Source organism: Colossoma macropomum, unplaced genomic scaffold, assembly GCF_904425465.1.
Source record: "Colossoma macropomum unplaced genomic scaffold, Colossoma_macropomum, whole genome shotgun sequence".
Lineage (NCBI taxonomy): Eukaryota > Metazoa > Chordata > Actinopteri > Characiformes > Serrasalmidae > Colossoma > Colossoma macropomum.
Window position 1 is genome coordinate 18,707,921 of NW_023494804.1, and position 25,638 is coordinate 18,733,558.

A 25,638-nucleotide genomic window follows, 5' to 3' on the forward strand; every position below is an offset into this window, starting at 1 on the left:
AAAGGGTTCTATATAGCACCAAATAGGGTTCCTCTGTTGTTGCAAGATTTGTTACAGTAAAAGACGGTGCTATATAGAACCCTTTTCAAAAAGGTTCTGTATTGGACAATCTACAGCACAATTTTCCATCAATCTGAATAACCATTTTTATGATGCAAAGAACCATTTAATCATGCAAAGGGTTCTATGAGTGTTCATGGTTCAATATAGAACCATTTTCTTTATTAAAGAACCTTTGAGGAACCATCTTTTTTAGAGTGTACTCTTTAACTCCAGAAATGCTACTCTAAAATGCTAACATGGCTAACAATAAATGAAAGGGAATAAGGACAAACTAACATAGTCTAACCAAGACAGAAGTATTGCTAGTGACTGCTATTGGTGTTGTTTGGATGAAGTATTCCTTTGCAATTCAGGAATCTGTCTGATACCTGCACAGCCACCTCTCCCCAGGCAGCGGGAAAACTCCCTAAATAATAGTTTGGCAAAGAAAAACCAAGTTTCACACATTTTCCCCTGTTACTGCAAATGTAGTTGATCAGCTAAGACATGATTGGTGTCTGAAGTTTCCTTCTTCTAATGTAGCTAACAAGTACTGAAAGCTTGCACTCCAGAAATTAGCATCTTGCTAACCTCATGCCTAAATCATCACATGCTGGCCTCAAACTTTTACGCCATCTCAAATAGACTTGCTTATGAGGTTTATAAAAATGTATCTAGCAAAGCTACAGACAAAATTCAGGCTTTAAGATGGCTGCCACTGCTGCTTTTAGCTCTGAAATATATTTTTGGCACCTTCTATGAATAGTGTTCATTTTAGGCCTCAAAACTCTTTAAAAATGTACTTTTTTCTGTGGTGTTTTTGACAGAGTATTAATCACAGTAAGTGCTTAACCTTCAAAAAATTTGTATTTTCCCACTGCAGGCTGTCAAATCAGATTCTATATGAGCTATTATTTTTTCAGAAATGTACAACATTTTTTGCAGTCGAACAGCCCTATATAGCCCTATAATATTGCAGCCCTAGAACTATAGTAACTGTCTTAAAATCATCATTACGATGTAGAGAATAAATTACTCAAACCACTGAAATGACAAGATGAGGAGGACAGCAGGCTAAAAGCAACAGTTAGCAAGGTTACTATTGGCTATTTTGATGTCCCACTCTCATTTGGTATTAAACAAAGATTGTTTTCTTTATGATTTTGTTTCGACGACTGAGGTAAGAGTTGCGCTAATGCTTGCTTGGTTGTATTTATTCGCCTGTAGCTCAGTGGCTAGGCTAGAAGTCAGGATTGGTTGACACCACAGGGATTCCCAATGGTTGTATGATGCGTTTGTGTGATGCATGCTGGGGATTGTAATGAGAGAACATTGATTGTCCTGGATGAATGAAAACAAAAACTATGAAATCATGAATTATGACAAACTGCTGAGGCTGAAGGATACGGTGCTGTGCTAAAGAACACTGTTTATAATAATGTTTTGTTACTTTATAAAAGCTAATCAGTTTCTGTTTTTAGTCTTTGCCAGTGCTACGCTACCACAATCTTTCATATTTCAACCCTACTGGACCAGATCATGTCAGGGTTTCTCTCTGCATTTAAGTGTACGATGATTCAATGCCCTGAGGGTCTTCCCCTCCCGCTTCTGTCCCCACTGTTAAGACGGGGCTGGGCAGAGCCGATAAAAACGCGGATCTCAGTCGCCCCCGGCCCTAACGGCTTTTAAAAGCTTCCGTTTGAAGGCCAGTGGTTAGTGAAACGAGCAGTGTGGCTGAGGATGAGCTTTTGATATCAAAGGGACCTGCCTGCATTTGATGTTGAAGAGCGTCTTCCTCCACACACCGCAAACTCATCAGGCCTTTTTAAGAGTCCAATTAGCCAGCGTGATTATTATCCTCTCTCTTCATGTCATATTCAACCACCTCTTTCAGAGAGAGCAAAAGAGAGAGAGAGAGAAGGAGAGAGAGAGGTGAGGCCTACATACAATGATACAATAGCTTAAGGTAATTACCTTATAAAAGCTTGTTAAAATTAGCTTCATAAAAGGATGATTAATTCATTATTTTTTGTTTAAAACAAAATCTTATTTCTAACCTTTTCAAAATAGCTTGCAAGTTCATGATGGTTTTTCCATGTTTGGTTCCTAAATACAGACAATGTCCTGTACTTTTTTCTGCCTCCCAGCTCCGACAGACTCATGTTAAACTCCTCAATGGCTATTAATTATCTGAAAAGTTGAAGCAGGTGAGTTGAGATGGGAAAAAGTGCAGGGAAAGTCCACCAGGACGGGTATGAGTAAACACTCTGTGCATTTACATGCACTCAATCGGTCAATAATGGCAGAAAATCAGATTTTGTCTGTAACTGGTTTAGTGTGTTTACATGCCCTTGGGTAATCAGATAATGGGGAAACTCGGGGTCTACATCAGTCAGGAAGTAATCAGATTTCTGCTTTGCAACTGGAACGTACATCATCTAGAAGATGAAGAATATTTAAATCCTTCATTTCATTAAGCATGTAGTTGGTTTCAGCGTCACTCCAAAAGTGTTAGGTTGCTGTCCCGTGTCAGTGCTGCCTGCTTATTTCCAGTACAGCAGTCTGTTTTTGCACATGTGCAGACTGAGAAATATGAAAGAAATCAAAGTATAAACATGCACTGAGAATCTGAGAATTACTGAGCGAAAATCCTGCTCTCTTTATCTGATTTCTAGACTTTACTCCGATCTAAGAAAGCAGAGTATGCTGTTTACATGACCATTTGAATAATCAGATAACTGCAGAAGTCTGATTAGGATATGATGTGAACTGCAAATAAACACACTCACTGGCTTGTGAGGAAAGCCAGAGGTTGATTTGAAATGTTTGTTTGATTTGGATTAGGGCTGTAAACATGCTAAATTATTAACACCACTTTTCTAACATCGTTAATACATTTTACTAATTTGATCCTCTGAACTGTTGACAGCAGTGCAGGCTAAAGCCCAACTGCAGTGCGCTGAATGTTGCTGTGATAGAATATGGTTGGACCTACTATTTATTGTTACCATAATAAAATACATCACAAATTGTCAGAATTTGCTTTTCTAAGCATATTGCAAATATCATCCTTATTAAAAAAAACATTTACAAACTCCATCTTTGATTGCAAAGAGAGCATAGTTATTTCTTTTATTAGTTGGATTTAGGTCAGCACAGGTAGTAAATTGTTGAATACAAATCACTGTATTTATAGTTTTCGCTCCAACTATCAGAAAAATATAAATATTGTGACATATCATGTACTGTGAAAACGTCTTGAAGCATTATTACTTTTTTGCCATATCGTTGACTTCTATTTGAAACATGCAGCCAGTGTTGCTCTCACTGGACTTTGGACATGAAAATTTAATACAGTATTTACTCTGTGGAAATTCTCATGTTCAGGTTCTGTGTTTACATGATGACAGTGCTGTTAGTGAAGTTTTGAAAGTAATAAATTTTGTGCACTCATATAGCTATAACAAAATGCACTGCTTTTAAAAGGATCTATCTTTGTGATAATACAGCACAAAAATACAGTGCAAACATTTCCTGAATCTGTAGAGTCGCCCTTTCCATTCCATCTCACCACGAGATCGTATGTGACTCACATCCGGAGTTATGAGGCTATGAAGAGGGGATGAGATACACGTCATCTGCCTCTCACCATTTGGAACTACTGGATTCATGTGTCCATCTTCAATCTGAGCAAAACTGACCAATGGATACTGAGGAAATCACTAAGGACTGACACATCACGCCGGAAACCCTTCATTATTCACTCAGTCCACATCGGAGGCACATGTGAAATGATGTGCAGAGAGTTTACAGCTGCTGAAGTTGCTGCAGCGGTTTTGGAAAGTAGTGATGAAGATAACTTTGCTTTTTGATATGAAATATATTAGAATTATGTCAAATGCAAGAGCCTTTAAAGGAGAATTTAAGAAGATACGCACAAATTGAGAATCTGCCCTCAGACCCCAGAGGGTTACACTATCCCATTTTTTTTTTATAATGTTGATGAAATATATAAAGATGGATATGTGTATGATTTATGAAACTGTAAAATGAATTTTCGTCTTTGCAGGTGACCAAGCACATCAACATTTATAAAGGTCTTATTAAAAAGTGTTATAAAAGCTGTGTAACACTGAAGGAATGTACTGCTCTGTAATGTGTTTAGTGCTGTGTTATATGTTATTATATTCAGTATTGTCTGTGTTGTACCATGCATGTGATGTGATTATACTCATTCTGTTCTGCCTATTTTGGTTTATCCCTACATGGTCATGTCTGTCACTGCTCATGTATAGGCTGGGCATAATCTTGGCATCAGTCCAGCCTATATAATTGTGACCATCCATTGTTTAACGGGCTGTCTAATGTCTGGTACCTGCATGCAAGAAATAAAGATTCAGTTCCCCAGACATGAGGCTGCTCTCTGGTTTTGGTGGGTTTGGATTCTTCAACACACAGAGCGACAACAGTGTCCTAGTTCATCTGATAGCAGAGTTTTGCGGGAAGACATTTTATTTGAGTACAATAATCAAAATTATCCAGCGGATTGGCCCCTAGAGAGTCTGCAGAAAGAGAATAATCATGATTAACTACAAAGAATGACGTAATAGTCATGATTAATTGTTTTAATAATTTGACAGCCCTATTTGTTTATATTTTTACATCAAATAAGACTAACCGTAGTGACAGTAATAATAAATAATAATGATGTTAACCAATTACATTAACTTTTCTTCAGAAAATAACTCATAATCATTTAAATGTACATCATATGCCTTCTAAAAGCCTTTTCCTCCACTCTCCACTTCAGGACAATGTGAACCTGCTTCTGACTGAAGAAGAAATGTACAGCCTGATGGAAACATTCAAGCAATGCAAAATCATTCCAGGTATGTCCACATTTATGTACAGTTTAAATCACCCTTCTGTGACTCAGCATAAAAACGCGCACCTCAGATGGTTTTAACATATTAAAAACTTAAAACCATCATTCATAAATCAGTGTGGTGGCTTGTTGACCTGTTCATTCTCTGCTCAGAAATGTCTCCTTTCATAGCGACTGTTGCCAAGTTAGACAAGGTTTGCAAAACGTTGGTCAGAATCCCATTCAACTTAATGAGAAACTGCAGCACACAGCTAGTTTTGTCAGAACACCAGTAGGGAGCCCTCAGGGTATTTTAGGCCTTCAGAGAAGGCCAATAAATTTCTGTAAGATAAAAAAACTCTGCATATATTGCAGTAATACTCTTATTTTGTTTTTAAGTTCAGAAACAAATCAGTAGAATATTAAATCACCAATAGGAAATGATTCAATCAGGATTCTTTTTCTATGGTATTTGAGAATTGTGGGTTTTTCTCTATGGTATCTACTGCAGCAGCCAAGCTAGATTAACCACCAGTCTAATAAAGACGTGACAGAAGAATCAACCCATCATATTTTGATTTACAGTGGGACCCGTGTTGTGAGAAAAAACTGCACTCTTGTAACGCTGATGTAACGTAAGAGAATTCAAGTTTGTCTAAGAGCTGGGAAGCGTGACAACTCTAGTTCATCTGGAAGTTCTAGATAGTTCTAGTGGTAACTAGTTGTCTACTATAGCTGCATCAGAAAGAGATTAGGTTGACAATGCTGGATTATTCCTTTAAGAGGAAAATGAATAGGATCCCACTGAAACATAATGGCTCAACAGACATCTAAAGATTACTGGGTTCTCATTGGCTCAGCCTGTCTACAAAGTACATGCTGTTTGGAATGTAGCTTGTGTTCATGTAGTAACTGGAAGTTAATCAAAGTGTTTCCCTTTCTGATTTTTAATGTAGTGTGGACTTTGTGTCTTTAGGCACGTTTCGTCTTTGGAACCGGACCCCATCTCGCTTCTCAAGCACAGAGCTCTTTGTGACCCTGGTGGTCCGATCTGGGCCGAGAGTGCTGAGTGTTCCATTAGTCTGCTATGTGTCAGTCAGCGAACTCCAGAAATGAGAGACAGAGAGAAAAAGAGAAAGAGAGATTTGGGAGTGATCGCTGACTTTGAAAATGAGCCATGGTCTAAGCAGGTTTTGGTCAGTTGTTAGGAATGGAAAGCAGTAGCAGCAGCTTTATGGCACTCTTTACTGAAAGAGTCACTGTAAAACAGATACATGCAAAGTCCAATGTCTGATAATGTCTGTTAGAAGCTTCAAATTACGTACAAAATGTCTTTACAACCTTTAGATGTCCACGTTAAATCTAGTGTGCCCAAAAAATGTTCATGTGAATTGTTGTTAGCTTAGCGCTAGAGTTAGCTAGAAATCAGCATTATCTTAGAGGTGTTTTTTTCCTTGAGTTTTGACTTTTATGTATTGAACTAAAGCACTAGCTCTAACAGTCTCAGTTCACCACTGAAAAACACCCATGTACTTTGGGTCATTCCAGTGTTTATATAGGGTCGCAACATAACATTAAGATTCCAGATTCAAAAGCTTCAGTGATTTTGCCATCATGCTAACATCAGTCATGTGGAAAAGTTTTGGCTCCCTGGTAATATTCCATGTATTGTTGATATTGTTGAAAATAAGCACATTTTAATGCACAATTACAGCTTTTTTCCTGAATTTAACATACTAGGAAACAATAAAACATAAAATAAGATTATGTTATGTTATGAATAAGTATGGCACATTAAGCTTGAAACATTTTCAGAAAAAATGGTGCATTTAAATGTGTTTACTGTTTTCCTTCACAAAATCAACAATAATTTGTATCAAATCTCTATCACTTGGATTTAATCATACATTCACATATTCTGAAAAGAGTCGTGCACTGGAGTTTCTAATAAGATTGAAAAGGATTTTTACCAGCTTGTTCAATTTCGCAGTAGGAGCTCTTAAAAATGCATTTGTTAGCAAAGCCTAGATAGGTCAGTTAGCTTTGTGTCTGATGATGGCTGAGGTTCTTGTGCTCTGTCGCTGCATTTCAGAATCCTGCCTCGTCTCAGATGAGCTCCTCCAGTATAGGCACTTTGTGTCGAAGCAGCTGTTTGAGAAGGATCTGACGGATGAGCAGGAGGAGGAGGTTCTGGCCCAGTTCGCTGCCCTTGACCCGGAGAAGAAGGGTCAAATAGAGTGGTCAGACTTCCTGTATCATGAGTCCCTGTCAGTACTGCAGAAATTTCGAACAGAGGTAATGAGGGTCCGGGTACATGGGTTCTTCGGTTGTTACATGTTAAGTCAAGCCTGTAACAATAGAAGAACACTTAATGGTGCTATACAGAACCCTTTTCAAAAAGGTTCTATATGGAACTATATAAAACACACTCTCCATCAATATGAAGAACTCTTTCATGGTGCAAAGAACCCTTAATCATGCAAAGGGTTCTTTGAGTGTTCATAGTTCTATATGGAGCCATTTTCTTTACTAAAGAACCCTTGAAGAACTATCTTTTTTTTAAAGGTGTAGTTTTAAAAACAAAGGTCTTACAAAGGTTTTATTTTGGAGTGACGCAGAAAAAACATTTTAGCCCCTAAAAGAAAAAAATCACAGGATAAAGAACTATTTTTGGAATGTAAAAGATATGTTTTAATTAAAATTCTATTTGTCCTTGCTAAGAACCACTCTGGAATCCTGTAACCCCTTAAAGGGGAGTTCACATGGGACATGTTTTGTCTGCGTAAGTCTAGATATAGTAAGCTTTATGTTCACAGCCTCCAAATTCACTGAAACCTGTCATAGTGAATTTGCAACGTTAAAATCATTAGCAAAAACAGCATTTTATACAGTTTTAATTTGATTTACTGTGACATAGTCTTTAATAATCATACTGACTAATAAATACATACACAATCAGAGATGTGCTCTCATGTGCAAAAGTTTGGGCACCCCTGGTCAAATGACATGTTTTGTTGCTTATTTAACTATAAAAAAGCTACGTTCACACAGCAGGTAAACGTGGCCCAAATCTGATTTTCTCACCAAATCTGATTTTTTTGTGTGGCTGTTCACATTATCTTTTAAATGTGACCTGTAATCCGTCATCTGTCTAATGCGACATTATTTGCATTAGACAGATCACGCTCCTAAACTGACCTGCATACACAAAAGAACAGGGCTTCACATTGCTTTCTGTGGCTCATTCAGAGGTAAAAAATCATAACTGCCAACGAACTCCACTCGCTCCCAGAGGGTTTAGTTTCATCTTTGCCACCATCACAGGAGCCATCATGAAGCTTCATTAACTGACAGCTGGGCTCATCACCCAGAATGTGTTTGAGCTAGCTGTAAAAAGTCACGGTCACTTCTTTGGTTCATGTCCTCGCATTCTTTAAACTTTGTTTTCAAGCTTTTAACTGTTCTTTGACGCTGCAGCCTTGTTCTCTTACGGCATTTCTTTCAAAATCTCTTCGAACATGGAGGGGTTTTGGAGAAGTCTCTTCTAATTTTTTGGTACAGAAACATCAGCCTAAATGTTTATGAGGTCTCAGCAGCTCGAAAGTATCACAAATGTCGAGTTGAATTGGCATAAATGTAGCATGAATTCTGATCTGGCCGTTCAGACTGAGTCACACTGCCACATATCAGATACGTGTCGGATTTCAGTACCACATATGAAAGCGTCTCAAATCGGAATTTAAATTGTCAGATTCAGTGCGTTTTTTGCTGTTCACACTGACACACAGATAACACTCCTGTGTCAAATATAAAGAAAAAGATTGGCTTGGGTTGCTTTTACCTGCCTAAGTGAACACATCCTCTACACAGAACACATTTCTGCACACTTTAATGCACAATTACTGTTTATTTGCTGAATTTAACTTATTGGGGAAAAATAAAACATAAAATGTGGCCAGTGCAGAAGTTATGCACATTTTATATTTTATGTTAATTCTTTTTCCAATGTGTTAAAACTCAGCAAATAAATAAAACTCATGCACTAAAATCTGCAGGAAAATGCCATATTTAAGCATGTTCCCTGTAGAGGATGTGTTAACTTATTTTCACTTAGATAATCAACATCATGTCATTTGTCCAAGGGTGTTCAAACGTTTGCAAATGACTGTAAGGCCAACATTTTGATAATGATTGTCAAACCATCTGTGGTCTAGCTCTAATTTATGGTTTTGTCTCCAGAACTCGCTGGTGCGTCTGCTAACGGCTAAAGAGCGTGACAGAGCGCGGGCCATCTTCCAGAGCCTGGACCAGGATAAAGACGGGGTCATCACAGGTGGAGAGAGCCGACGGGCCCAGGCCTCCTGGTTCCACAAAATCAGCAAAGAGTCTCAGTCCTGCAATGTCAGGTGAGCCAAGAATCTGCCCATCATTCAGAGTAATCACCGCCCCAAAAGACTCTTCACTCACTGTCGATAACAGGCACTTAAATAATCAGAGGTAAGATGCAGTTAACACCTTAAAAGGCCAGGGCCCACCTGCGGGCCCCAAGTTTTATTACACACTTCTATAATCTAAGAATAGCTCAGCCAGTTTGCATTGAAATTCCTGTAGTTACTGAAAAAATAAGCCTTATTATGTAATAAGCCTGGGATTTAAAGAAGTCAAATTCAATCAATCTCAAGCCCTTCTCCACCCGCAGAAGACCAATAAATCTGCATATGCACCTCAGTTTTAACGCAAAAATAACAATGACAGCAGCAGCCAGTGCAGTTGTCTACTGTTAGCAAATGAAACTGCTGCTCTTTGGAAGATCCAGTATAGTCTCAGTATTACTTTGACAGATTAGCCACCTTAGCAATTAGCTAGATGTACAGTGCTGTGCAAAAGCCTAAGGCTCTTAAGCAAATTGTCTAAAACCATTCATCTCAGCATTAATGAATTGGTTAAAGTAGGTATTAGTGGTAACTGTACATTGACATACATAAAATCACTACCTTTTATATAAAAGGGCCCATATCCTACATTTTTCCTGTATTTTATTTATTTATTTTTGTTGTTTTATGTACCAAAAACAGGACCATTTTCTCTCTACAGGCTATTTTTGTTGTTATGCCTTTAAGACTGATATATGTAAATGAATTCTGGCCTCCTTATAACTTCTGTGTGAGTGGTCGGGGCTAAACTGATGTAGCCTGAATAGATGGTCATAGAAAATAGGTTCAACATATCAGTACTCTGGTGATTATGAACAGTGATAGGAGGATTGAGGATTCTGGGAAATGGAGTCCGAGTGCGAGTCTGAGCCGGAGGGCCACGTGACAGAATCATATAATTATTTGGTCTGTGGTAGGGTCAATGATAATCTCCCCTTGGTAAAATCAACGGCACCATCAAACATGAGGGCAGGAATCATAAACAGACTTTAATTAACAACAGAATCATTTGCTACTTCAACTAATGTTAGTACCTGAGTCCCATCATAACCTCACCTCGTCCCTCGAGGAGTTAGTTAGCTGATACCAAATGTGATAAATTCACCAGATTGTGTTGAATGTATTATTCCATTAAATCTACACAAATAGAGTGTAAAATGAAACTGAGCTTGTTTTACTGGCGCTCTCACTGCAATGCATTCTTGCTGCACTTTATACTCTCTAGTATGAGATGCTATGTGCTGTGCCTTAAGAAGGTAGCCTTAAGACTTTTGCACAGCACTGAGCCACACTGAGGGATTTCAGGCCTGACATATTAAGTGAAGGGGAAGCCATGCCAGCTCATCAGTAGTGGGAAATGAAAAGCGAGAATTGAAAAGTTTCAGGAAAATGCATAAGCTAGGCAGGGAGAGAGATAAAGACTGACATTAACGGAGCAATTTTTGACAATCCTGTCATGTCAAGCAGCATCTGAGAGCTAATAACTCAGAAATAATGTATTCAGCATCAGCTGTGAATGCGCTGTCAGCCAGCTCAAAGCCTCGTGGAAGGTTTGCGATGTGTGATTGACACCATTTTAGCAAATTTCTCTGTAACAGATCAATTTATCACATGTATAAGTTTTGAATTAGCTGAATTAGATGAATGAAGTTAATGCCACATGATCCCATAACCCTCTTCTTTGTTCTTGTGAAAGTTAGCATAATTATTTTCCTCTCTGTATAGCTCTGTCTTTCAGTTTGAAGGCACATTGCATCAACACACTGTGAAAGCTGTCTGAAAGCCTGTCTGTCATATGTCTTAGAGAAGGTATTTTTGGGTTAAAGAAGTGCATGAAAATCTCAGGCTGAATCTCAAATGCTTTTTACTCACGAGCTACGTATAGCTAAACATTACACTGCATACAGTGTAGCATGAGCTAATGGCTTGTACGGTGGTGCTTGAAAGTTTGTGAACCCTTTAGAATTTTCTATATTTCTGCATAATTTTGACCTAAAACTTCATCACATTTTCACAAAAGTCCTAATAGTAGATAAAGAGAACCAAAATAAACGAATTAGAAAAAAAAAATAGACTTAGTCATTTATTTATTAAGGAAAATGATCCAATATTACATCTCTGTGATTGGCAAAAGTGTGTGAACCTTTGCTTTCATTATCTGGTCTGACCCCCTTATGCAGCAATAACTGCAACTAAACATTTCTGGTAACTGTTGGTTGTTTTCTCCCATGAACTGCTTGCTTCAGGTCCTGCCACAACAATTCTATAGGACAAAGTTCAGGATTTTGACTTGGTCAGTTTTACTCTTCTTTAACCATTCTTTGGTAGAATGGCATGTGTGCTTAGGGTTGTTGTCTTGCTGCATGACTCAGATTCTCTTAGGTTTCAGCTCACAGATAGATGTCCTGATATTTTCTTTTAGAATTCACTGGGATAATTCAGAGTTCATTGTTCCATCAATGATGGCAAACTGTACAGGCCCAGATGCAGCCAAACAGACCCAAACCATGATACTACCACCAACATGTTTCATAGATGGGATAAGGTTTTTATACTGGAATGCAGTGTTTTCCTTTCTCCAAGCAACGTTTCTCATTTAAACCAAAGAAATCGATTTTGGTCTCATCCGTCCACAAAGCACTGTTCCAAAAGCCTTCTGGCTTATCCATGTGATCTTTAGCAAACTGCAGACAGGCAGCAATGTTTTTTTTGATGGTGGATTTATAAACATTAACATTAGCCACTGTGAGACTGGCCTTTAGTTGCATAGAAGTTACCCTGGGTTCCTTTGCGGCCTCGCTGACTATTACACACCTTGCTTTTGGTGTGATCTTTGTTGGTCGACCACGCCTGGGCCTGACTGTGGATCGGTCTTCTAGGGTTTTCTAGTCTGATGAGCATCAACAACTCTTCTTCTGAAGTCATCAGAAATCTCCTTTGTTCATGCCATGATACAGTTCCACAAACATGTGTAGTGAAAATCAGACTGTGATAGATCCCTGTTCTTTAAATAAAACAGGGTGGTGACTCACACTGGATTGCCATCCCATTCATCGAAACCTGATACCTGACTCAAATTTCACCTTCAAATTATCTGCTAATCCTAAAGGCTTACATACAACAACTCACAGATATGTAATACTGGATCATTTTCCTCATTACATAGATGACCAAGTGTAATAATTTTGGTCTCATTTGTTCAATTTGGTTCTCTTTATCTACTATTAAGACTTCTGATGAAGTTTAGGTCAAATTTATGCGGAAATATAGAAAATTCTAAAGGGTTCACAAACTTTCAAGCACCACTGTACATGTTAGTTGGGACACTGTGGGGCAGATTTACTAACGCTTTCTGACAAAACGCTTTCAGTCCTTTTTTGGCTGTTAAAACATACTAAATAGGAGCAGCAGCCCTTTAGTGTCTATAATAAGACCAAAGGGGTGGTCACCGCTCTTTTGTGCTTTATACCTATTGGCATGTTGATGCTGTCCAAAGGAAAAAAGGAAAAAAAGGAAAAAAAAATGTATCTCCATATTTGTCATTTTTATATTTCTGTATAATTTGAACCCAGCCGTTGTCCTTTACATTGTGTGAAAATGTCATGATGAGCGGACCAACAGAAGTGCTCCAAAATCACCTGGAATGAAAAATGCTTTACATTATTTTACATTAAAAGTTAAGAAAGTTTTGCCCTCTCCTGTAAAGTTACTACTTTGGAAATACATGTTTTTCTTTGGACAGTGACAATATGCATTTATAAAAAACTTTACTGGGAGGAGATTAGTATAATAAAATACTCCCATTTACCAAGACTGATAGTGACTGACTGTATGATACAAAGCCAAAAAGTTTTAGAAAAAATATATTTTAAGCTGCTTTTTCCTAAAAAGTTTGGTAAATTTTACAACACTATCAAAGTACATATTATGTATTATCATGTACTTTCTTGATGAGTGATAACAATAATTTTCACTTAATTATTATTGTTCACTAATTTTGACTTATTAAGTCAACATCTCAGGAAAAAAGGGTCATTATTTCGACCATGAAATCAAAAATGGAACCAGATTTAATTTGGACAAAAAAAATTCTTTGTATTCTTTGTAATCTGGTAAAAACAAGCTTTAATTTTCAATGTTCATGTGCATGGAAGTTTTTAGCAGATAAGCTGCTAAATTGGCCCCCACCAGGACAAAGTGTCTTAAGACGGTCAGTAATTAGTGCCTCTTTTAGTAAATCTGCCCCTGTTGGTCAATTCAGGAGCTGTTTTGGAATCAGCCTTTGCTTCTCTCCATAATGTCTTTCTGCTGCTTTTGTCTTCCATGCTCACTCACTGCTGTCATCCATCTTTCCATCCTCATTGTGGCTACTGCATGTGTGTTTCCCGCACAGACTCATGGGATTGTGTTCCCCTATAGTGAATATGGGGTAAGTCACAATCAGCATGAGCTTCCATTGTATACAAACTTGTTGGAAAATGTTAAAGTGTAGCTAACATGGCTAACATGTGAAAACTAGTGGTGACCAGTTAGCCCAGCAGTTGCAAAATGCTGATTGGTTCACAACGGCTCCCAGTTCATCAAAGTTGTGCTCAAGATGGTGTCTAATTCAAGAAACTATCATCCTTCATCAATTAACAAATGTGCTTCAGTTCTGAACTTTCATATAAGTTGTCATAGATACGCCCCAGTTTGTCCTCATATTAGTAGTGGGTGGTATACCAGTTTAGCTGGTATACTGGTAAAATGCGTCCAGTATACCAGACTTGTACCAAAATTCAAGTGTAAGTTTTGTCATGACTATTATACCGGTGTGCCACAAATAAGAGAAGATAACTCAACCTACAAGTAATGCAAACCACACTAACTTTATACCATTTAGCTGAATGACTGAGTCAGGGATGTTTCAGCAGCCCCTTAATCACCCACGCTTTCTGGTCCAGTTCACTTTGTTTCTGAGGCAGGAAGGAACATAAAGATATGGCCTGCCATTTGGGATTAGCCTTAGCCTAACGTGAACAGATTGCTGTAGACCTGCTGGAACTGAAACGTGAATGACTGTAATATTATCCAAATCCCAGCAGTGTCTGATCAGTATGCAAAATACTCCCTAGTATTCAAGGGGTCCCATGTTGGCTACTCCAGCACTGACTGGCTGCTAACTCACTAGCCATAGTGGCTCTGATGCTAGCTTTAATGGAACCAAAATGTTTGGTTTAACCATTCTCCTACTGGAAATGCTCTTCACTAGTTTGGTAACTTCCACACATTGAGAAGATTTTGCACATCTCCTCTTCTGTTTTCAGTCTGAGAAATGACTAAGAGTTCATTCTTTCTGCCAGTCTCTTGGGAAATTGGGCAGGTCTTCTGATTTACAAATATGCTACAGTATATTACAAAGTTTTTCAGAGGAATCCTGGACATAGTTACAGTTGTTAGGCTGTGGACCAACTGGGCGAACCAATTTGCTACAGCGCCACCCTGAGGCAGACCAGTGCTGCATCCCTAGTAAGAATACCAGAGTCAGAAGCTTGCTGATTATGAGTGAAGAAGCTAAACAATGACCTTTCCCTGAATTTGTATTAGAGGGTATTTTTTTCCGAACAGACAGCATAACGTCTTAATAAGTTTCTTTTTAGAGACACCCCAGAATTTTGATTTTGTGGTACTCAGGGGGCCCAAGAGGTTGATTAGGGGATCCTGGACCCCCCCAGAACCCCCTGTATTTCACACCTTGCTGATGGTCAGAGGGGTGACTGTACAGGATGCATGTATGAGACAAATGATTTGGGAAATGTAATGAAGATGAAGTTTGCTTCTTATTTGAAATTCCTGTTCCACCTTAAATAGTGCAGCAGTTACATTCAGGTGCCTGTAACCGCTCCATTTAGGGTAGAACAGACAATTCAAACAAAAAGCTGGTGAATTAGAATCTTCATCTTCAGCCCCCAGCAAACATTTAGCACTGTTTTTGCCAGATCCGTGGGGCTAGTGTTAGAAAGAAACATTAGCATAGGTTTATATATCTACTGTTCAGTTTTATTTTTACTATTTTGCGTAATAGAAATATTTCAGATTTACTTTGGTTGTTAAAATTGCTTATCTCAGAATACTAAGCCACTCTTAACCTGCAAAAATAGGTTTATTTAACATAGTCTCACTCAACATAGTTTCAAATGTGTGAATTTTTGGTTTTTGACAGTAGAGATATGATGCGGTAAAAACATTTACCACTGTTATTTTCAATAAATACATATTAATATCCAAATGAATGCAATTTAAGAGTAGATAAATGCTCCAAAAACTTTGAGCTGCTGCCTGTTCAGAACTGTGTGGGCGTGTCAGAAGGCAAAATGATTGACGGTGGCATCTCAAAGGCAGTGTAAAAAGCCCAGCACCAGTGGCAGTGCTAAGCAACCCTGCCAAACAGTGTTCAGCCCTACACTTTCAAGCCCCCTTGCAGAAAAGTAGACCACTTCACTCTACTCCACTGCCCTTTATATGGTGAGTGCAAAATGGAAAATAAGATGGCTAATGGTCATTTTTTCAGAGATCTAATTGCATTTTGCAGCAAATGTTCTTGAACTCAAGTTTTCATCTTATGACTGGCAGATCATGGGCATCATGTCTGATTTTTGAATGGTCAGCAACAATGTTATATCCGTGACCTATCCAGCTTGCTAACTGGGACCGCGCTCTTGAAAATTGAGACCACATAAGCTGCCGTTATGAGTCGGTCATGTTTGCGGACACTGTGGAGTGATTTCTCATGTGGCCTGCTGTGCATTACACCTGTAAAGTACAATTGTACACAACAGTGTGAGCCTTGATCTGTGTGTTTTTTGGCGGGGTTACAGTTAAGGTAGACTGCTATTAATCACGTTCTTGTAGATGAAGTTAAGCACTTATAGTAGAACCCTGCAGCAGGTTTAGAAAACCTTAAATAAGCTACTCGCTGAGAGTTTTGTCTGAGAACTCCATCACATGCAGAGGTCACTGCATGTGATGGAGAGGAACATGAGTATACAGTGTATACAGCGCTGGCTCTGATTGGTACATTGACAGATGTGACATCACTTGTGCCAAATTTAGTCCCACCCAGCTCAAACTTAACTGAAGAAAAATATAATTAAAAAAATCTCTCAACAGAAAATACTTAGAGCATTCTTTCTCCACCAGCTTACAGTTAAACATCGCAAAACTTACAATTAACAGTCACAAGAAAATCACGAAAATGAGTAGACAGGGTGTCATAAAATCTGACAAAAGAGAGCTGGATTTTAGTTCAGTAATCAGATTTCGGTTTTCTCAGTCTGCGCATGTGCAAAAACAGACTGTGGTACTGGAAATAAGCAAGCAACATTGGTGTGAGATGGAAGCAAAAAACTTTTGGAGCGATGCTTGATGAAATAAAGGATTTAAATATTCTTCATCTTACAGATGATGTATGTACATATTTTCAGGTAAAGTGGTGCGATGTTTTAAAAAAAAGCCACGGCATTATTTTTCTGTTACGACTATGTCATGTCTTCTTCTGTGAGTTTATCTGATTACTGTCTGACTCATGTAGACCTGGAGTTTCCCCATTATCTGATTGCCCAAGAGCGTGTAAAGGTGTTGATCGAATTACTGACAAAACCTGATTTTCTGCAGTTATCGGATTATTAAGTGCATGTAAACACACTCACTGATGTACAGTGAAGTTAAGAACATTGTACTTATTATTTCTCCAAAAAACTTTGTGAAGTTTTTCCTATGACAGCAAAAACAAACAAGTGAACATTTGTATTAAAAACAAAAGGAAGAGTGCTTTCTCTAATCATTCTAATCATCATTACCATCATCATCCTCCTCATCCTCATCCTCATCGCTTTTCTCAGCATCTCTCTGTTGGTCCTTATGGCTTTGTTAGCTAAAGCTGACCCAACCTTTCCATTTTCAGGATCAAACAAGAGGCTTTTGTTCTCCTCAGAGAAGCCCTTAGGAACATCTCTCATCTGATTAAATGGGCACTGCAGGTTAAACGGCTCTGTGCGTTTGGCCTCCACTTTCCATAAACAAGATTTCATTCTAATATGTGCTCATTAAAATCAGCTGAATGCTGAAGATGAAAGAGAGGAGTCTGGAGAGGCTGTTTAGGTTTGTTTACAGGGCACTGTTTCACTACAGAGTGGCAGATTCACACTTAAAGTGATGACCTGCACTGCACATTTTAATGTTCAAAACATGCTCGTTTCAAAGATTTCGTGGGATTTTATTTTCTTGTATTTTTGTAAAAGAGTTAGAAGTGCTATGTAAATATTATGAAAGTTATCAAGACCTACTAGAAGTGTCAGAATATGCATATTAATATTCGTTTTATGGAGATTGTGAGAAGATGTGCACCGTGAATCGAACACAGTTTCATTTTGTTAGATGCGTTCTTGTTTTGGCAGTGGAACTCGGACTGAAAAGGTAGATGTAAAATCAGTGTTGACATTTCATTTCTGTATTGAAAATGTATCAAAATGTGGTGCAAAAATCACAAAACATATCCATCCATCCATCCATCATCTAAACCGCTTATCCTTCTGGATCACGGTGGGGTGCTGGAGCCTATCCCAGCTGTCATTGGGCGGAAGGCAGGATACACCCTGGACTCACAAAACATATCATATTATGAAATTTGTATACTGTTACACCCTTATTCAATATGTCAATAAGGTACAACACAGTCAATATGATAAAAAAAGTGCTTGAACTTGTCTAAATTGGGAGTTGGAGGCAGGAACAAAACATCAATTCAGTACATGGGTTCTCCGGAACCAGAATGAGGAACTACCAATTTAAAAAAATAAAAAATTTCTTAAAGGGTTCTTTAGTAAAGTAAATGGTTCTATATAGACTCAAAGAATGCTTTGAATGATTAAAAGGTTCTTTGCATCATGAAAGGTTTCTACAGATTGATGGAGAGTGTGTTTTATATGGCTCTATATAGAACTTTTTGAAAGGTGTTCTATATAGCACTAAAATAAATTCTTTTGAATCTTTAAGCTTTTTAATTGTTCGTTCTGAGCTCTTTTGAGAAATGAACAGTCATAGCAGTCGTGGCACATTTGCGAGTGATAAACAGTATTTTACAGGTGTTGTTTTTACACCCAAGCAGGAACTAAAAGTGAAAGTCAGTGTGCACCGTGGCACAGCATGCTGCTTTTTAATTAACTTCTCCGCATTTCATTATTTTATATGCTGTTTGTAGGAAATAAATGTATGATTCACAAGTTAAGCCCTGATTATATAGACATACAACAAACAAGATCATGCACCAAGTAAGGCGCTTTGAATGCAATGGCATAGACTCACCGTTCGCTAAGTAATCAATGTTTTTCAACTCACTTTCTGCCTCCATGTGAACACATTAAGTGGCTTATGCACACATGCACATTCGATTTTAAAACACTGATATCTATACACAAAATTATCACATCAGCAATGGAGCACTGTGTACTACACATAACTATAGTACCCTATCTGTAGTAATGTGTGAAATGATGTTGTATTAATGATAAAACATCTTTTCAGACTATGATGATATATTATTAAAGCTGTGTTGACCACCACCTGTGCTGAATTGGGCTTATGCCCGGAGCTTAAGACCTTCTACCACTGACCTACTTTATCTGCTCTGAAAACATCACACACCACTGACTGTAATCATTTTATTATATATACATGCATCAATTAACGCAAATATATACATTTCTGTACAGATTCTCATTTCAGAAACATTCAGATCGCTGTTGATTATGGATGCGTCTAAAACAACACACACACACACACACACACATTATAGCTGTTGCTCAAAATTGTTGTATCTCTGTTTTTGTCATTTTGCATAATAAATAAATTCCAGAAAGCTTTTGCTTTGTGTTAAAATTCCATGATGAATGAAATAGAAATAGTCTAAAAGTACATAAAGTAAAAAAAACATATCTTGCTACATTAACTTCAATTCCAAGTTAAGAATGTTTTTTCTTTCTCCTGTAAAGTTCCCACTTTAGAGTTGAAAACACATTTCAGACTTAACTGACTTGGACTTTAGACTAAAATCCCTTTGCTTTGAATGACCATATACCTTAATTATGTACTGTATATTCTGTTAAAATAAACAATTGAACACTCCATTTTTTCACTACCAAAACATTTATAACGCTACTGAATCTTAACTAAATGTTTCAGTTTTGACAATTTTATCTCATTTTGAGCAGAACTCATAAAATTCCTAGCCAGTACATGACTAGCAAACAGCTTTGAACAGTTGATCCCTTACAAACAAAAACCATACACATACTATTCCACACTTTTTTCCATCTGTTATTTGTTCTCTTATTATATGTATCTTATTTTGTACAACCTTTTATATTAAAAAGCCAAACTGTGCTGTATTTATGCTTTAGTGACCCCTTTTTATTTTAAGCCTACAGAATCAGAATATAATCTTGTAAATATCTAAAGTCTGAATTCTTCATTGTTTTTTTAAACAGTTTTTTTTACTGTGGAACTGAAGTTTGAATATATACACGAAAGCATATACGTGTAGCGAATGCTAGCTGTTTAGAATTTGTGTAGGCTGTTATGGCAGGTCCTGTCAAGCCTGTGAGTAAACAAAAGAATAACTGTCTAGAAATGAAACCCTGAGCTGTGTTCAGTGACCCTGTCAGTGCGCGTGAGTGTGTGTGAGGGAGAGAAAAGAAACAGAGTGATGGAGCAGACTGTGCTTGAATGTGTCGTGTTTTAACTTGTTTTTCTTCCCTGCAGTATCAGCCACGTCGGCCCAATATCAGAGAGCAGCCCAGCCAGCTCCAGTAGTGACAAGAGCAGAGACAAAGCCATGGAGAAATACGACAACAGGTCTGTAAGGAGAGTGTGCTATGTTGTAACTATCTATCCATATATATAAGATGGTCCTCCTTTGCAGATATAACAGCTTCCGCTCTTCTGGGAAGCTTTCTACAAGATTTTGGAGTCTGTCTGTGGGAATTTTTGCCCAATCATCCAGAAACGCATTTGTGAGGTCAGACACTTATCTTGGATGAGAGGGCCTGGCTCACCCAGCCATGGCTTTATGGACCTTGCTTTGTGCACTGGGGCTCAGTCATGCTAGAACAGAAAAGGGTCTTCTACAAACTGTTCCCACAAAGTTGGAAACATACAGTTGTCCAAAATATCTTGGTATAATGAAATATTAAGATTTCCCTTCACTGGAACTAAGGGTCCTAGGCCAACCCCTGAAAAACAACCCTACAGCATAGCATTATCCCTCCTCCACCAAACTTTACAGTTGGCACAATGCAGTCAGGCAGGTAATGTTCTCCTATCATTCGCCAAACCCAGACTCGTCCATCAGACTGCCTGCTGGAGAAGCGTGATTCATCACTACACAGAATATGTTCTTTAGTTCTTTAGTATGACCCTTTTACTGACAGCATTTGTCTGTCAAGACTGAAAGTGTTCTACACTTTCTTTGCGTGTTTTTCAGGCCGGTGACGTGGGACGCGTTTCTGCGTGAGAGCGCCATCTACATCCTGGCTGCTCGGCCCAACAGCTCCGCCATGCACATTCGCCTGCCACTGTAACCACGGCTAATGCACCCTGGAGCACACACACAGCAGCGAGGGTCACACAGCGGCGAAGAGGCGTGGGATAAGCCCCGGCACGGCAAGAGGACTGGACTAAACGACTAAACAAGACACAACACTCAGAGACTGTATAAGCCATCGACGCACCTTTTCTCAGACCACTCTGTCAAACTGCATACTGTTTTTCGCTCTTACTTCAAAACTTCAGCACGCCAGTGGCCACATGGGAAAAAAAAAAACTGAGATTTTAGGATTTTTGTGAGATGTATTATCTGCAAACATGTAACACTTCTGATCATGGCTCTGTGGTTGGTCCAGTGGGGAAAGAAATAGCTATTTCTGTATGTAAAGCTGTAAGGAGCACTGCAATCTACTGCATAGGAACAATAGCAGACCCATAGTATTGTACTGTCAGCCTTTAATTTTACAGTGTTAGTCACTCGTGATCAGAGCACATGTGGGGACCACCACAAACCCCAGTTACTAAGGCCATAAATTTGTGGATAGCACAGGGACTAAACAAGGAATGAAAGCTATCTGCATATAAGATATAGACATATAAATATGAATATACACAGTATATATTAATATGTATTATATATGTGTATTTATTCCTGAACCTTCCAGATGACCTGCTGTTTTTTCAAAATGGTTTTAGATGTTGTTATTTTTTAAAAAAGTAATATTATTATATAGGTTAAATTAATCAGTGTTGACCTAATAGTCATTACAGAGGCCCACTATCAAAGACTAATATATTGGCATGTAATTAAATTAGCCTTCTGATTATTGATTATTAGATTCTCCTGAACAATCCCTGAATGTTTTTTTACTTATTATCTTTTTGCAGTTAGATATGGAGGAAAGGAGGGAAAAAAATTGAACGTGTCAAAATCTTAGATTGTTATTAGAAGCAAAACATGCACACTCCTAAAAAATAAATAATAAATAAATAAATAACTCTGTTTACACTGTCTAAAAGCTCTTATAAAATGGTATTGAGTGGCTTATTCTGTGTTTTTTTTTTTTTATGAGGGTCCAAGGCCGTGTATTTGCTTCCGCGTTAATCACTCCTTGAAGGAGAAACAGGTTCCAATGAAAGTGCAAATCTCCACGTTTTGCAACAGTGATGGAAATAAACGCATGGCATTAACTCCAAAAATAAACTGTGTATGCCATCTTTATACTGAGCGTAATGATCAGGGTTGAAATTGTGAAAGAGGTCTGGGGGGTAGGGGTCCCCTGTTGGGAGGTCTGTCTATGAGGTGACTTATGTATTGATCAGTGGTTTACATAATATAAATCAAAACATATCTGCTCCACCTAGCACACATGGTTAACACATAAATTTGCACCAGGAGCAAACTTAACATTTTGGAAAATATATGATATATGTGACATAATTTTTGCACAGTCCACATTTATGTTCTTTTTTGTCCAGTATCTTAAATTCAGTAAATAAACAGTAACTTAAAATGTGTAGAGGAAGTGCAAACTTAAGTCTCATTTAGAAAATCAACAAAACATGTCATATGACCGTGGTGCTTCAAGTTCTTTATGACTTACAAGCTGACAATGTCATCGGTTACATTCTCAGTTAATTCATGAAAATACATACAGTTGTATGCAGACGTTTGTGTGCATCCCTGGTCAGATAACATGTTTTTTTGATTTTCTAAGTGAAAATAAATGAACATATTCTGTGCAAAGAAAAAAAAACATAAACATGGCAATTTTCTGCCAAGTTTAGTGCACAGTTTCTGTTAATTTGCTGAGTTTTACATATTGAAAATGATAAATAAATAAATAAGGCATAGTTTCGTACAGGCTACATTTTATGTTTTTTTTTTTCAATATGGTAAGTTCAGTAAATAATCAGTAATTGTGTATTAAAATGTGCAGAAGTGTGTTCTCTGTAGAGGATGTGTGAACTTATTTTCACCTAGAAAATCAACAGAAACATGTTGTTTGACCGGGGGTGTCTTATGTGTATGTGGGTAGTGGGTAGTAAAAAAAATGATTTAGTAGGCTTGGTGGTCTAGGTAGGTTTGGTGAAGCCCATAAGTAGTAAAAGAAGATGGTCACCTTGTGTGAGGACATTCATTTTGTCAGGAATACCCAAGCTCAATTTTGGCTCTATTATGGGGAGTCTCTTTACTCTAAGGGGAGGTATGGGACCCCCCGAGCAACCATTCAACTTCAACTCTGGAAGTAATTTCAACCGACAGCTATCCATCAAGCTTTTATTAGTGCACTAATTTCAATTTTCTATGTCTGCTGTCTGAGCAAAAATGAATGTCACAAACCGATAGAATGTTTGTCTATGGAGATTGCATGGCTATGTGCTTGATTATATACACCTGTTGGCAATAGGTGTATCTGAAACACCTGAACTCATTAACTAGGAGGGGAGTCCACATATTTTTGACGACATGTTGTATAATAAAAACATTACTTTCTGCAGGCTGTTGTGCTCCAGCACTGAACCCCATCTTCTTCAAGCAGACCTCAAATATGGCTGAAAGCGCATGCAAAGTGACATGCCAGTTTAGCTTTTCATTCACAATTTATTGAAATCAGAAATTCAGGACGAGCAGACATGCATATTCTGTGCTAGTGAAGCTTTCTTACTCTAATAAGGGACACATACACAATATTTGAGAAAAAGCCCAGACTAGGACTGTCCTGGGAAATGCCACTGCTGTAAGTGATGTGCAGGGTGATGAGATCTAACAGAGCTCCAGTATAATCTCCTGTGGGAGCTGGGCTGAGGCTGCAGTAATGGCAGTGAAACAGTCCCCTCAGGCTGGCTGATTTTTACAGGAGAACAGTTTGTGTGAGCTGTGCTGCTCTGCTGTCTTTCCTCTGGAGACATGTCCACAATCTGACATTCCAAGCTAAACACCAGATCGCCACTTAGAACATCAGCCTCAACAAGAGAGATCAGCAGATGCCCATGGCCTGATGCCTGTGGCCAGATTACATATAGAAGTCTATGAGAACTATACTGTGTCTATTGATTCTACAAAGTGCTTTATGGGAAGACTTGCCCCTTAAAGGCCCCATTTTATGGAAAAGTGAATTTTTCTTACTTTCTTGAAATATTTCAAGAAAGGACTTCAAACGTATTGTTGAATTATACTGAAATTTTGAAAAATTGGTGAAATTCTCCTTTAAACACAACAAGTTAAATATATCTTATTAAATATCTACAATGTAAGCAAATCTCAGTCTCAGGGACTCCATGCACTGAATATTTTTTATTTTCCTCCAATCTAATTCAACTCATTAACTGATTAATGAGCTCTTTGTGTGCTGAGTCACATATGTTAGAGCAGAAAAACACAAAAATGTTCAGAGCATGGGTTCCTCATGACTGGGACTGGTAACTGCTAATATAAATAAGATAAAGAATCCATATCATGGAAAACCTCCCTTTTTCGTCTTGTTTGCCCTTTTTTTAAATAAAAGTTTTTAAATGTTCACTTGTCAGTCCATATATGGAAACTAAGCTGGAAAAACAGCCTGTTTTAAATTCAGTTCTTTTGTGATGCCACAAAAAGCAACTTATTTACATATAACCGCCTATTTGGCCTACAGCAGTTAAGCTCAACCCATTAATGCTGAAGTTATAAGGAGCGTTGCAGCCCAGATGAGAGGCAGGCAATTAGAGGTCATCTAGATGCATCAGTCTTAAAAAGGAATTTCACTGATTTTTCAAAATTTCTGCATAATAAAATGGTTAAGATGTAAAAACAGTGAACACAATGATCAATTTTACAGGGAATTGTTCACAGTGGTGGTGATGACAGCCAGACGTCTGAAGAGTTTAATGTTGTTACATGAAATAGTTATGAATATTTAAATAATTTATGATAGTTTTGTAATAAGATTTTGGCCTTAAATATCATTCATGGTGGAGAGGTACATGCACAGCACTGGAAAGTAAAATAGTCCCCAAAGATAAACATTCAGATTTATTTTCAGATTTGCCACTATTTTACCATCATCAACATTACATATAAAGCTCAGAAGACTCGTGTAGGTTCACTGGTGGTTTTGGATAGTAAATAAAATGGTTATATTTGTGTTGTAGTCATAGCGACCCCTGGTTCCTATCACCACCACTGTAAAGAAATCTGAGTCTCTACAATCAACCATTTCACACCAAACCACTCTGAATTAATTTGTGTTAATGTTCTCAATGATTTTTGATATTTTGGAAAATTGGTGGAATTTCCCTTTAACGGCACAGTAAGAAAGGCAGCCGGTTTAATTCTAAGTGATAAAGAGAGGGTGGAAATGGTCACGGAAATGTAAAAATGAATTATGACTGGTTTTGGTACATAAACCTTCGAAAAATATTGTAAGTGAACATCAGAGGGAACAAATACAAGAAAATGTAGTGTATGGGCCCTTTAATCTTGCAGTTGGCTACCGGGGGTGGATATGTCATGAAGAGTGAATCTGCAGGGTGAATCAGGGTGTTGTTAGGTAGCACTGCTGCTGTGCTGAGAGCGGGGGTGGACAGAGAGGCCTGAAAGGTCACAACATCGGCCTTGTCTCAGCGCTCAAACGGGTCTTCTGATCACCATCGTGAACTCAGAGGATATCAGAGGGCACCAATTAGTCTCAAGAGGGGAAATTCTGCAATGCAAACAGGCTGAAAAGGGCATTTGTC

The 25,638-nt window shown here is 38.1% G+C and overlaps 1 protein-coding gene across 2 annotated transcripts in view; it reads left to right on the top strand.

Moving 5' to 3' along the window:
* Nucleotides 1–21,623, top strand: part of phf24 (PHD finger protein 24) — a 77,068-nt gene extending 55,445 nt beyond the window's left edge. The window contains exons 4-9 of one of the 2 annotated variants that reach the window (XM_036595765.1): nucleotides 4,853–4,931; nucleotides 6,999–7,201; nucleotides 9,146–9,312; nucleotides 13,733–13,768; nucleotides 20,137–20,229; nucleotides 20,858–21,623. In XM_036595765.1, coding sequence (XP_036451658.1) covers nucleotides 4,853–4,931; nucleotides 6,999–7,201; nucleotides 9,146–9,312; nucleotides 13,733–13,768; nucleotides 20,137–20,229; nucleotides 20,858–20,954 — 675 coding nt within the window. In that variant the 3' untranslated portion in view covers nucleotides 20,955–21,623. The remainder of the gene's footprint in view (nucleotides 1–4,852; nucleotides 4,932–6,998; nucleotides 7,202–9,145; nucleotides 9,313–13,732; nucleotides 13,769–20,136; nucleotides 20,230–20,857) is intronic. The other variant, XM_036595766.1, reaches the window with a different exon arrangement.
* The last annotated feature ends 4,015 nt before the right edge of the window (nucleotides 21,624–25,638 follow it).